The sequence below is a fragment of the Loxodonta africana genome, chromosome 2 (genome assembly GCF_030014295.1).
Source record: "Loxodonta africana isolate mLoxAfr1 chromosome 2, mLoxAfr1.hap2, whole genome shotgun sequence".
Taxonomy (NCBI): Eukaryota; Metazoa; Chordata; class Mammalia; order Proboscidea; family Elephantidae; genus Loxodonta; species Loxodonta africana.
The window spans coordinates 79,696,683-79,709,270 of record NC_087343.1 but is presented as its reverse complement, the minus strand read 5'-3'; the positions used below and the strand labels follow the sequence as shown (position 1 = coordinate 79,709,270).

The 12,588-nt window shown below is 36.0% G+C and overlaps 1 protein-coding gene across 4 annotated transcripts in view; it reads left to right on the top strand.

Annotated features, from left to right (window-relative positions):
• CERT1 (ceramide transporter 1) overlaps positions 1-12,069 on the top strand; it is a 160,145-nt gene extending 148,076 nt beyond the window's left edge. For 3 of the 4 annotated variants that reach the window (XM_064273231.1, XM_064273224.1, XM_064273221.1), the window contains 4 exons: positions 1,862-1,990; positions 2,524-2,653; positions 4,134-4,270; positions 8,182-8,293. In XM_064273231.1, the coding sequence (XP_064129301.1) occupies positions 1,862-1,990; positions 2,524-2,653; positions 4,134-4,261 (387 nt within the window). In that variant the 3' untranslated portion in view covers positions 4,262-4,270; positions 8,182-8,293. Of the gene's footprint in view, positions 1-1,861; positions 1,991-2,523; positions 2,654-4,133; positions 4,271-8,181 lie in introns of all 4 variants that reach the window. The other variant, XM_064273233.1, reaches the window with a different exon arrangement.
• The last annotated feature ends 519 nt before the right edge of the window (positions 12,070-12,588 follow it).

Genomic DNA, 12,588 nt, shown 5'->3' with positions numbered 1-12,588 from the left:
ATCAGTAGTGTATTTTCCTTTATGCACACTTTATAAGTCTAGAAAAAAAGAAACTTCTGAAATACCGAAATTAATTTAAATACTTTCTTAGCATCTTTATTGGAGACCAAATGATAATTAACCAATATGAAAGTGAAGCAGAGCTTCTTTTGGCGGTAATGATGAGGGGAATGGAAAGTATGTTATCAGCCTGTGTTAAGACTAATAGGTATGAAAGTGATCGAAGTGGCTAATCTACAAGAGAAATTTGCTGTGCGTGTGACTCTTGAGAAATTGGTCATATACCAGAGCAGACAAACATTGTGTAATTAAGTCGGTTCCTGTTTACTTCATTTCACCCACTGCTTTTGTAAATTCGTAAATTGTAGAATTAATATCTCTGCTTTCACCTTCTTCTGTTTAGTTCCCCTTCAAATTGTCAAATAATACATTGTGTATAGAGCAATAAAAGGAATTAAAATTTGGGGGAAAGCTACCAAAAGCTAAAACTGTATATTATATAAGAAATATAATGATTCAGTGGCTACTTCATTTTTCTTTATTATATGATTTTTTAATTGATCTGAATATATGAAAATACATTAAGTTTACTATGTATTTCTTGAACTCAGTCTTGTCATCTGAGTTATCTTGTATCTAATGACTGAGCTGGGCTTCGCGTTCAACAAATGTTAACAATGAAGATTGTATTTCAGCATATAGATGTTAGTGTCTAATGTGAAATCTAAAATTTAGAAAATGTTAATTTTCCTGTAACTTGGAATGAAGATAAATGACCAAAAATTTAGGTATAGGAGGACCTTGTTATCAGAAGATAATTGATCCTGGAAAACATTCTGCTGAAGGTGTTCCACTTAGTAAATAGTAGATGGGGGAGGGGAGGTGTCATATAGGTTTTGTCAGGATTATTTCTTGAAAAAGAAAACTAAAAATTATGAAAATGATGTATCATATACATAACAAAATTTAGGTTCCAGTTAAAATTATTTTGCCGATGGTTTGCATAATTGTCCTGGCATAATGTTTTCAGCAAAGTCTAACGTTTTTCAGTTTCTTTCCCTTTAAATTTGATTTCTTCTGTAGTATAGTCTTAAAAAGGGCTATTCATTTCCTGGTTTTTAGATCGTTCTTGCTCTTTAAATTCCTGTCTTATCATCCTTGAGTATTTTCATTCATTATTTCTAACTTGGCCAAATCCTCATTTATTATTGGCTTCATATCCATTTGTCCAATACCCCTTCTGTTGGCTTCATGGAACTTTGCATCTCAAAAGGATCAATCATTTCACTTTGCAAACCATTTCTGTTGTATCGGCACTGAATTGTCAGCTATTTGTTACAGTTAGCAATCAGAAAGACCCTGTGCATAATAAGGACTGAGTTTAGCTACATATATCAGAAAACCCAAAATAAAAGTAACTTAAACAGCTAATTTTCTCTCATGTAAAAGTAGCTAACTACAGTTATCGGAGTCCTAGGCTCCATGTCATTGCAGTCATATGTTTTCCCTTGCACACCACGAACTTGAAAGATCTCAGTTTAACTGATTTGGAGTTCTTTCATAAGGAAAGAGCAGTCAGTCTTCTTTCTCCTAAGATTTTTGCTTTTAGGTCTTTGTACATTTTAAACACAGTTTTAATATTGTACTTAAAGCATTCATTATTCCTCTGGTTGTATTATTCTACAAAGCCATTCACTTGGTGTTCAAAAGTAACCCTTTGGTGGATATTCTCAGATGCTTTTCGTTTAAAATTTGACAGATTTCACCTTCAACTATTTATTGGTTTGACGTTTGTTCCTTTGTTAGTTTCATCCGAATGAAAAGCAGTTCAGTTTTTACAAGGTTTTTACTTCTTCCACAGAGAGTATGGCCTGCTTCTCAGCGAGATGTCTTATATCTTTCTGCCATTAGAAAGATACCAGCCTTGACTGAAAATGACCCTGAAACATGGATAGTTTGTAATTTTTCTGTGGATCATGACAGTGCTCCTGTAAGTTCAGTGTATAAATGTGTGTAATCATACAGTATACAGCCAAATACACAATGCTGGGCAAAGGCAATAGATGAGCACACTCACAGATACTTGATTTGATAATGCTTCTTAGATTTTGTTTTGTTTGGTTGACAGCTTAGAATGGTGTAGCCCACATGTTATCTGAAGGCAACGATCATGACTATGAATGTCCCCAGGACTATTTCCTTTTCTTCTGAGGCTGGGTGACACAGAGCTGAATGGGTAGCATGTACAAGCTACTTCCCACTGTTAATTCTTAAACCATTATCAACTATTGGCAGAATCTCTATAATTTCTACCTTGGTTTAGCTCTGCTTGCTGCTTAAGTGGAGGGCAATAATTCCTAGTATCATACCACCTTGACAGGTATTATTGGTGCTCGTAAAATTTTTCCATAGATTTTAGTAAGAGTTAAGTTTTGGTTAACCTAATGTAGTATTAGACCAGCAGATACTACAAAATGACTGGGCATCTGCTATATGGTGTTTTGGTTTTGTTTGTTTTGGCAGCTGAACAATCGATGTGTCCGTGCCAAAATAAATATTGCTATGATATGTCAGACGTTGGTAAGCCCACCAGAGGGAAATCAGGAGATTAGCAGAGACAACATTCTATGCAAGATTACGTATGTAGCTAACGGTATGTATTTTTCTGTTTATTTTTGCTACTTGGTAATGTTGTTGTTGTTTGTGATCTGGATCATAACTGACAGGTGGGACAGATGTCTTTTATAAATGCCATTTTAGTTCTTTTAGATTAGTAGTTTCTAATTCGGAGAGATGTGTATCAGAGTTATCTGGGGAAAAAATACACATGCCTAATTTCACCTCAGAACTTCTGTATCAGAGCTTACGAAGCTGGGAGGGAAAGGTAAATTTTAAAACTAACTCTCTAGGTTGCTAGAAGGATCCCTGGTGGTGCAGCCATTAAGTGCTAACTGAAAGGTTGGCGGTTCAAACCCACTAGACACTGTGGGAGAAGGATTTGGCAGTCTGCTTCCATAAAAGATTTACAGCAATTAGGAGTATATAGCAGGGTGTATATAAATTTTTGTATGAGAGACTGACTTGATTTGTAAACTTTCACTTAAAGCACAATAAAAATTAAAAAAAAAAAAAAAGATTTACAACCTTGGAAACCCTATGGGGTAGTTCTACTCTGTCCTGTAGGGTCGCTATGAGTCAGAATTGACTTGACAGCAGTGAGCTTTTAGGTTACTAAAACACACGTCCTTGGTTTTACAAACCGTTCGATTAAATACTTGCTTAATAGAAGGTATTTATAATTAGGACTGTAACCAACGATGGGAAAGGAAATTAACAGTTCTTTTTCTTATGGTCATACATTTTAGTTTTATGAATCATTGCTTCCCTGTTCCTTCTTAGTTGCTAGTTACATATTTATTTCACATTGGCCTGCTGTGGGACAGCCCTTTTCTTCACTTGGTTTAGTTCTGTACTGACACTCATTTCCTACCTGGCGATGGCAGTGGGTAATAGGTATTGCAGTCTCTAATCAAATACTCCCCTTTTAATACAGTGCCGCATTGCTAAGATGCTGAAAAACCGTAAACCAGATTCATTTCCATCTAGTCCGTTCTGACACATAGCAACCCTGTAGGACAAAGTAGAACTGCCCCATAGGGTTTTCAAGGCTGTAATCTTTACAGAAGCAGAGTGCCACATCTTTCTTCCTTGCAGCAGCTGGTGGGTTTGAACCGCCCACCTTTCTGTTAGTGGACAAGGGCTTAACCGCTGTGCCACCAGGGCTCTTCTCTATTATGCTTAAAGGAAGAGTTATGCCTGAGTAAGTTACAGAAGGCTGTTTGATAATAGTAGAAGTTGATGAATAATTCCCTAAATAACCCAAAGTGTCCTTGTATTAATACTTACATATAATTGAGGGAACCAAGAACATCTTAGAAATGTAATAAATGCTTTAGTATTTTCTGTTTGATTGTTTTGGTTAGTTTGTATTAGGGAATCAGTGGTTGAGACTTAAAGAGATTCTAACTGTTCCAACTTAAGGAATTTTTAAAAAAGCAAAGGAGTAAGTTGAATGTTCTACATGTATTTGGAGAATTATATCTTAACAGGTTTTAATTTCCCTTGTCTCATAGTGAACCCTGGAGGATGGGCACCAGCCTCAGTGTTAAGAGCAGTGGCAAAGCGAGAATATCCCAAGTTTCTAAAACGTTTTACTTCTTACGTCCAAGAAAAAACTGCAGGAAAACCTATATTATTCTAGTATTAACAGGTACTGGAAGATATATTTTATCTTTTTTTAAACTTAGTCAAAGTATGACTCTGCAGATATTAAAATATAGTTATTTAAAATAGTTGCTGTGTTTTATGATGTTCCCAGATAGAGAATTGTAGCTTATTAAAACTTACTTTTTTTTGTTGTTTATTTTGTCTGCTTACGAAAGGCAATACTTGCTTAAAGAAATTTCATTACAGACCTACAGAATTTCAGAAGTGCAAATTCTCCGTAATCCCTCCTTTCCCAGAAACTCCTGTTAAGTTTGTGATTGTTTTTCCAGACTTTTCTACATATGTACTGACAAGTATTGTTTGTGGCATTTAAAACAAGCATGTTATTCTGTATTACTGTTTTGTAACTTAATTTTTTTCCCTTAACAATATATCTTAGATATCTTTCTATACAAAGATATGAGACATATAAAATTGTCATGTTCTTTTAACATCTGTTATATAAATGTTGCACAATTTATTTACCACTTCCGTGTTAATATCTCAGTTGGTTCCATACTTATTACTGTCAAACAGTGCTACACTGAACATCTTTGTGCAAGGAGCTGGAATCTTTTACATTTCTTAATAAGTGATTTATTCACATGATTCAAAAGTATGAAAAATATGGAGTAAAAATTATCCCCTGTCCCTTACTCTCAGGTTTTCCCACTTCAAAAAGTTAACTACTGTTAACTCTCTTGTGTATCTTTCCAGTTTTTTTTTTAATGCCTAAACAAGTAAATGCAAGTGTATTCCCCTACACATACACTTTTGTTGTTGTTGTTCTGTCTTGCGTTTATGCTTATTTTACATTTATTTTATCTTGATGTCCTTTCCAAATTAGTATGATGCTTCCTCTTTTTTTTTTTTTTTCTTCTGGCTGTGCAGTATTCCATTATGCATGCATGTATTTATGTATGTATGTATAATTGCGGTCAAGTTGGTTCTGACTCATAGTGACCCTACGTACAGCAGAACAAAACACTGCCTGGTCCCGTGCCATCTTCACCATCGTTGCTATATTTGAGCCCTTGTGGCAGCTACCATGTCAGTCCATTTTGTTGAGAGTCTTCCTTTTTCTTGATGATCTTCTACCATACCAAGCATGATACCCTCCTCCAGGGACTGGTCCCTTCTGATAACATATCCAAAGTACGTGAGACAAAGTCTTGAGAGCCTCACCTCCAAGGAGCACTCTGGCTGTACTTCTTCCAAGACAGACTTGTTCATTCTTCTGGCAGTCCATCGTATATTCACCATGGACTTTGCAAACACCATAATTGAAAGGGATCAGTTCTTCAGTACAACACATGGAGTCACCATGAGTCAAAATCAACTTCATGGAATGGGTTGGGTTGAGTTTTCTTCAGTGGGTGGATATTAAGGTTGTTTCCAATTTTTTGCTATAACAGGGTTGTAATTGTATCCATGTGTTATCTTGTACTTGACAAACTCAAACCAAACCCATTGCCGTTGAGTCGATTTTGACTCATAGCAAGCCTATATACCAAAAACACACTGCCATTGAGTCGATTCTGGCTCATAGCAAGCCTATAGGCAGAGTAGAACTGCGCCCTAGGGTTGCCAAGGCTGTAAATCTGTATGGAAGCAGACTGCCACGTCTTTCTCCTGCGGAGCAGCTGGTGGGTTCGAATTGCTAGCTTTTGGGTTGGTAGCTGAGGACTTTAACCACTGCACCACCAGAGCTCCTTGTCTGGTGTATATGTGTATATGTGGCACAAATTACTACAAATTACTAGTGGCAGTTTGGATGGCTGTCCATTTGTCATTTAGAATTTGCCCTCCTTCGCAGTTGCGTTAATTTGTCCTCTCACCAGCAGTGTATGAAGTGCCTGTTTCTTCACACCCCTCACACTGTGTAGCAGAACTTTCAGATTTTTCCCAGCTTGATAGGTGAAAAATACTCTTGTCAGTGAAGTTTTAATTTCTGTTTCTTCCATTGTGTGGTCGAGCGTCATTTGGTCTGTTTGAGAGCCATTTGTATAATTCTGTTTCTGTGAACTGTCTGTTGGGTGTGAACATTTAAAATTTTAATAGATACTACCAAATTATGATATACAAGCAGTAAATATGTGTGAATATCCTCATGTTCTCACCTACATTGGATGTTAATCACTGGCTAAAAATTCTATATTCTTGAGGTCATTTCTTTAGTTGAAAATAATAAAGACGATATTCATATAATGATTAAAGCTTTTAATTGTATGTTTGCTGGTGCTGTTTATAGTATGTCTTTCTAATAAAATTAAAAAGAAACTCAAAAACTTAACCGGACAACAAGTTGAGTTTCTTTTTAATTTTATTAGAAAGACATACTGTAAACAGCATCAGCAAACAGTTAAAAGCTTTTACCAGTAAAAAGGTTATCTGAAAGTTAAACAGGTTCTGGTCGTACTTATCTTAATGACTAGTGTTTTGGAATACACCCCACTTTTCAGGGATTCTGTCTGTTCAAGCATAAGTGTGCTACCCATTTGTAGAATATCCTTTGCTGTAGAATTACAGCTAGATCTGGGTACAGTACACTTAATGATCCTGTCTTTGCATCATATTTGTCATATAAACCAGAAACCTGATGCCAGTAATAAGGGCCAGTAGGCTTGTCATCTTACCCAATTGTCTTTCTCTTTCCATGGTCTTAAGGTGGGGTTTTGGGTACGGTCTCTAAAGAGTTGTTGTTTCACTCTAATCAGCATTGTACATGCAGCTTTATCTGCCTTCTTTCTTCTCTATGTATAAGTCCAGGCTTGTTTAAAGGGACTTCCCGGTTGATACTTTGATTACTTCCTTACCAGAGAGTCTCAGATATTCAGCGAAGCAGGGCAGAAGATATGACAGTGTATTAAGCAAAAGAAATTAAAATGCAGTTGTATATAAAACTTGCTGTCAACTATGTTTAAAAAAAATACTTTTTAAAAAATATTTAAAAGATACATGCTTACATATTAACAGTGTTTGTCTCTAAACTGTTGGATTTGAGGTAGTATTTCTGTCTGTCCATCCGTCCATCCATTCATCCATCTGTCTATTGTATGCACGTGTTTATTCTCAGGAGGGAAAAGGTTGAAATCCTTTTCCAAAAATTCATCTTGGAGAAAAGAGGTAGCATTTTTTGTATATATGTATGCATATGTGTAAAGTTATAACTGAAAAGACTCACTGACCAAAAACTCAGTGAAGCCTTCGAGTCGAAGTTGAGCTTCTCTCTGACAAAGAGCCAAATTCAAATCTTAAAATGTAGTTAAAGTCGTTGTGTATCTGGAGTAACATTTGTCTCACAGTAATTAGAGTAGATATATGTAAAGTGTATCCTAGCATTGAAACCCTAGGAAAGCTCACATCTTAATTTTGGTGATGGAGAGATAGTAGCTTTCAATAGTGTGTATCATCTTTAGAGAAGTTCTGTAAAAAGTTAATGAGATCCAAAGATGTTTGAAAACCTTGGTCAGAACTCATTTGATAAGATCTGAGTAGGTTTGTTTCTTAAGACACAAACCTCTCTCCCATAAAAAAAAAAAAAATTTTTTTTTTTTCTTAGCTTACATAAATTTAAAGAAGTCTTGACAAATGGTATTATATACTATAATTTTTATTGAAGATTAGAGAGAGGAAATGCCAGTTGTGGGCTATAAATCCAGAGACCTCTTATTGCTTCCCTCTTTGCTTACAGGTTCCTAATACCTTCCTTTTCATTCCTGCGGGAAAGGTTTTACATATGTAAGGTTAATAATTTTACACTCATAAAGGCAAAAGTCCTTAAAATATAAATTTTGATTGAGGTTCTATGCATTCCACAAATTTGGAGGGTGGGAGGAATCTGTTCCGGTGGTCTTGCACCAGTTTGTAATAATATTCTGCTGACTTTTATACTTGTCATTTTCTTTCCTGCAGTGACTGAAACAAGGCTGTGTGACATTCCATGTTGGAGAGAGAAAACAAAATTGAATGCTCTGAGCTGGAACATAGGATCTATAGCCTTGTCTGTGGCCCAAGACCTTGGCCTTGTGTACAAAAATGAAGTATTGCAATAGCAGAGCTGAACACCTAACACTAGCCGTCTCCTGCTAGATCGCCTCGCTCAGCGTCTAACTATAAATACATGTAAAATTACATGTATATGGCTATATTTTTATTTGCTTGCTTCTAGAAGAAAAAAAAAAAACAACTTTGAATTACAACTAGGAATTGATGCTTTAATTTTTGGAAACTTTTTCAGAATTTTTAATTTACTATAGTCCGGCCTAAGGTCCTCAGTTGTATCAGGTTTTGTGCACAGAAGAAAAGCACAACAGTTGAACGCACACCGGGTATGTGCTTTCTGTGCACCAGATATCTGAATGGGGTTCTTTTTTCAGGCCTACAGTCAAATCTGTGCCCAGAATTTTTTGACTTTGCTTTGTATAATCATAGAATTCATTGCTGCTGATTTCTATAATGATTCATGTTGCCATGTAAAGTGTCTCTTAATAACTGAGGGCTGTCAATAACTTGTGATTTTGCCTTTTCTATAGTCTTACTCCCATGAAGAACCTTGGTTCTGATGGAGAAAGTGTGAAAAGCTTTATTTTCCCCCAGATTCTTTATATTTCTATTGTATTTTTTAGTTGTGTACTGTGTGCTACAGAATTTTTTCGGTTTGTTACAAACACAATTTGGTAATTCCTAAACTGGCTCTGCCTGCCTCCAAACAAACTTCTGTACAAATCATGTGGGTGTAGACTACTTTCTGGTAAACGGTCAGGATAAAATGAGCTTATCATTTCCTGAGATTGTAAGAGTATGTGATATTACTTGTTAAAGCAAATCAGACTCTTCAAGTTTGACATTGGATTCAATATTTCTAGTGTTCAGTAAAACAGGTGTGTTAGTTCTCTTAGTGTGGGTTAGTTTAAAGATACGTGGCGACACATGCATAGAAAATATGTGAGCATTGCTCCTGTTTGCCTCTTGATCAGAGACTTCAGCAGAGCAGTAAAGAATTCCACTTGATTCAAACTGAAATGCATCCCTTAGTTGCTATAAAAACTTAAATGTAAAATACCTTTTTTAGTTTTAGGTCTCTGAAAACCCTTGAAGCTGGAGCTGAGGCAAAGAATGGTACTCATTGAAGTAGAAATGACTGCCAACTTCAAGAACAAGATTGTACTTGTAAACAAATGTGTTTCTGTAAATCAGAGGCATTTTGTAGATGCTATGCTGACTTACTCATCTCTGTAGAAACACAGAAATCAGACCCATTTTGTAAAGCAGAAAGCCATGTCACATGGAACATGTCCTGTATATATTTCATACATGATAATGGAGTCTTAATGCTAAATGCAAGATGATAATTTAATGATGGGATTAGTCTGACTACTTAATATGCACAATCCTGGAAGTGAATTACTTGCATCAGATATAGTGGTATTTATTATTCTGTACAGAGAGAAAAATGCATATAAAACATTTGCTTACATTACATGCACGCAGATTTCATGCTCCATAAATCTTTTCTATTTTTTAATTTGCCTTTCTCTAAATGATGTGCATGGAATATGCCTTATTACAGAAAAATACTGTTCATAATTGGACTACGTGGAAAAGTGCCTATATGGTGGTAAGGCTAGTAAGGCAAATAAGACAAATTCTCCTATCAGTTTACTACATCACCAGTTAATGTTTTATATTGTGATGTTTAAAAAGAGAGAGAAGTTTATACCTCAAATGTGTATTTTATTTTACAATCAGCTGTGGGATTGGGATGGGAGTGTGGGAGGGTTTGGGAGGGAAGGGTTATTCATCACAGCCACTGATGGGAATCTTCATAAAAACTCTATATGCCCACCATAAATGTTTCTCTGTTTGCCATTTCTGGTAACTATCATGATGAACACAGACAAGTAACTTTCATAATTAAATTGGATAGCTTTATTTTACAAAGGTATGGAAAGTTTACAAACTAGTATCTAAATCTAATTATCATTAGTTGGAGTTGCACTAAATGTGACGATGTACTTTTGCAATTTATTCTGTAAATAAAATGATTACACTAAAAATATTTATATTTAAAAAAGAAGAAAAGAAAAAAAAATACGTTTTACCTTTAGAGAACTGCACTGGTACTTCACTAGAGTGAATCCCACCCAATCAGATTTAAAAATGAGGGGGACCATGGAAAGTTCAAAAGAGGTCAGAACCTGGAGAGCTACTGGCCTTTCAGACAATATTCAGAGCCTCTATAATTATTTTCATGTGGCTAATTCCTGTATACATTTTCTCTTCCATAGAAATTTCCTATTTCTCTTTCCCCAAGCCAAAAAAAAAAAAAAAAATAGCCATTTACTCTCTTTTCTACTCAGTTACACTTTTGTGCTGTGATAGAAACTTGAAAAATATTGGTGATGAGAGGGTTTTGTCCCTGGTGCCCACTGTACAGGACAAGAGAACACAGTGTTCCACTTGGAATTCGGGACTCCTGATACTGAGGTGGAGAGCGACCTTCACAACACTTTGTTTGGGGTTGCCGCAGGGGCAGCCAGACCACAGAGGAATGGCTCTGAGAGATGTAAGAGTACAAAATAAGGAAATGGAGCGATGTATCTGCCGTTTTCTCAAGTTTTATCAACTAATTTGTATACATACACAACATCAGTATCAGTTGCTATTGAGAAAATTTTAGTTGGGCTGAGCTAGTTCTCCTGTGAAATTGTGCTGATTATGTTTAAGCTTTTCCGTGGTTTATCCAGTTAAACAGTTTCCACCAGTATTTAGTCAGAGCTGTACAGACGATGTGTTTGGATTGTTGTCATTGTTCATCTACAGACTCAAAATTATAATCATTTTAAAGTACCTTGGGAGTGTGTAGAGTATACTATTCTATAATAGCTTTATGATTCTGATGATGTTTTTAAAAAAATTAAGTTGGGTGTTCCATGCTACAATCACAAAATTAAAACCAGTATTTAAAAGTGGAAAAAGTATTAAAATATTATGGACAAATGTGGTTGCTTGATTGTGTTTTCTTAACACCAAGGCACTGCCCTACATAATCCTCTGAGTAGATGAGAAGTAGAAATACTCTGATACAGTGTTCTTCAAACTGGGAGTTGTAAACCAATTAGGAATCAAGAAAACTATTGAGTTGCAACCTAATTTTTCTTAAACAGGATAGATCAGGATGAAATAAAGCAGAGTACATAGCATGTGGTAAAGGTAAGAATTACTTTGTGGATCTTTTATCATGTATATAGATGCGTAATAAATTACAGTGTAAGATGAATTTATGAATCATAATTGAAAAGTTTTTTTTTTTTCGTTACTGGACAGTGAAGCCACATACAGTTGGGTATTTCTAAAATGAAAGCACAGTGTCAGAGTGAATATGTAGTTGTTAGGTGCTGTCAATTCCAACTCATAGCAACCCCGTGTACAACAGAACTAAACACCGCTCAGCCCTGCGCCATCCTCAGTCATTGTTACGCTGGAGCCCATTATTGCAGCCATTGTGTCAAACCATCTTGTTGAGGGTCTTCCTCTTTTTCACTGACCCTCTAATTTACCAAGCGTGATGTCCTTCTCCGGGACTGATCCCTCTTGATAACATGTCAAAGTATGTGAGACATAATCTTGGCATCCTTGCTTCTAAGGAGCATTCTAGCTGTACTTCTCTTAAGACAGATTTGTTCTTTCTTCTGGCAGACCATGGTATATTCGATATTCTTGGACAACACCATAATTCAAAGGCATCAATTCTTCAGTCTTCCTTATTCATTGTCCAGCTTTTACGTGCATGTGAGACCATTGAAAACACCATTGCTTGGGTCAGGCACACCTTCGTCTTCAAGGTGGCATGTTTGCTTTTCAACAGTTAAAAGAGGTCTTTTGCAGCACATTGACCCAATGTAACACATCCTTTGATTTCTTGACTGCTGCTTCCGTGGGTTTTGATTGTGGATCCAAGTAAAATGAAATCCTTGCCAACTTCAATTTTTTTTTTTTTATCATGGTGTTGCTTATTGGTCCAGTTGTGAGGATTTTTGTTTTCTTTATGTTGAGGTGTAATCCATACTGAAAACTGTAGTTTTTGATATTTATCAGCAAGTGCTTCAAGTCCTCTTGACTTTCAGCAAGCAAGATTGCGTCATCTGTATAACGCATGTTGTTAACGAGGCTTCCTCCAATCCTGATGCTGCATTCTTCTTCATATAGTCCAGCTTCTCAGTTTATTTGCTTAGGATGCAGATTGAATAAGTATGGTGAAAGGATACAGCCCTGGTCCACACCTTTCCTGACTTTAAACAACTCAGTATCCCCTTGTTC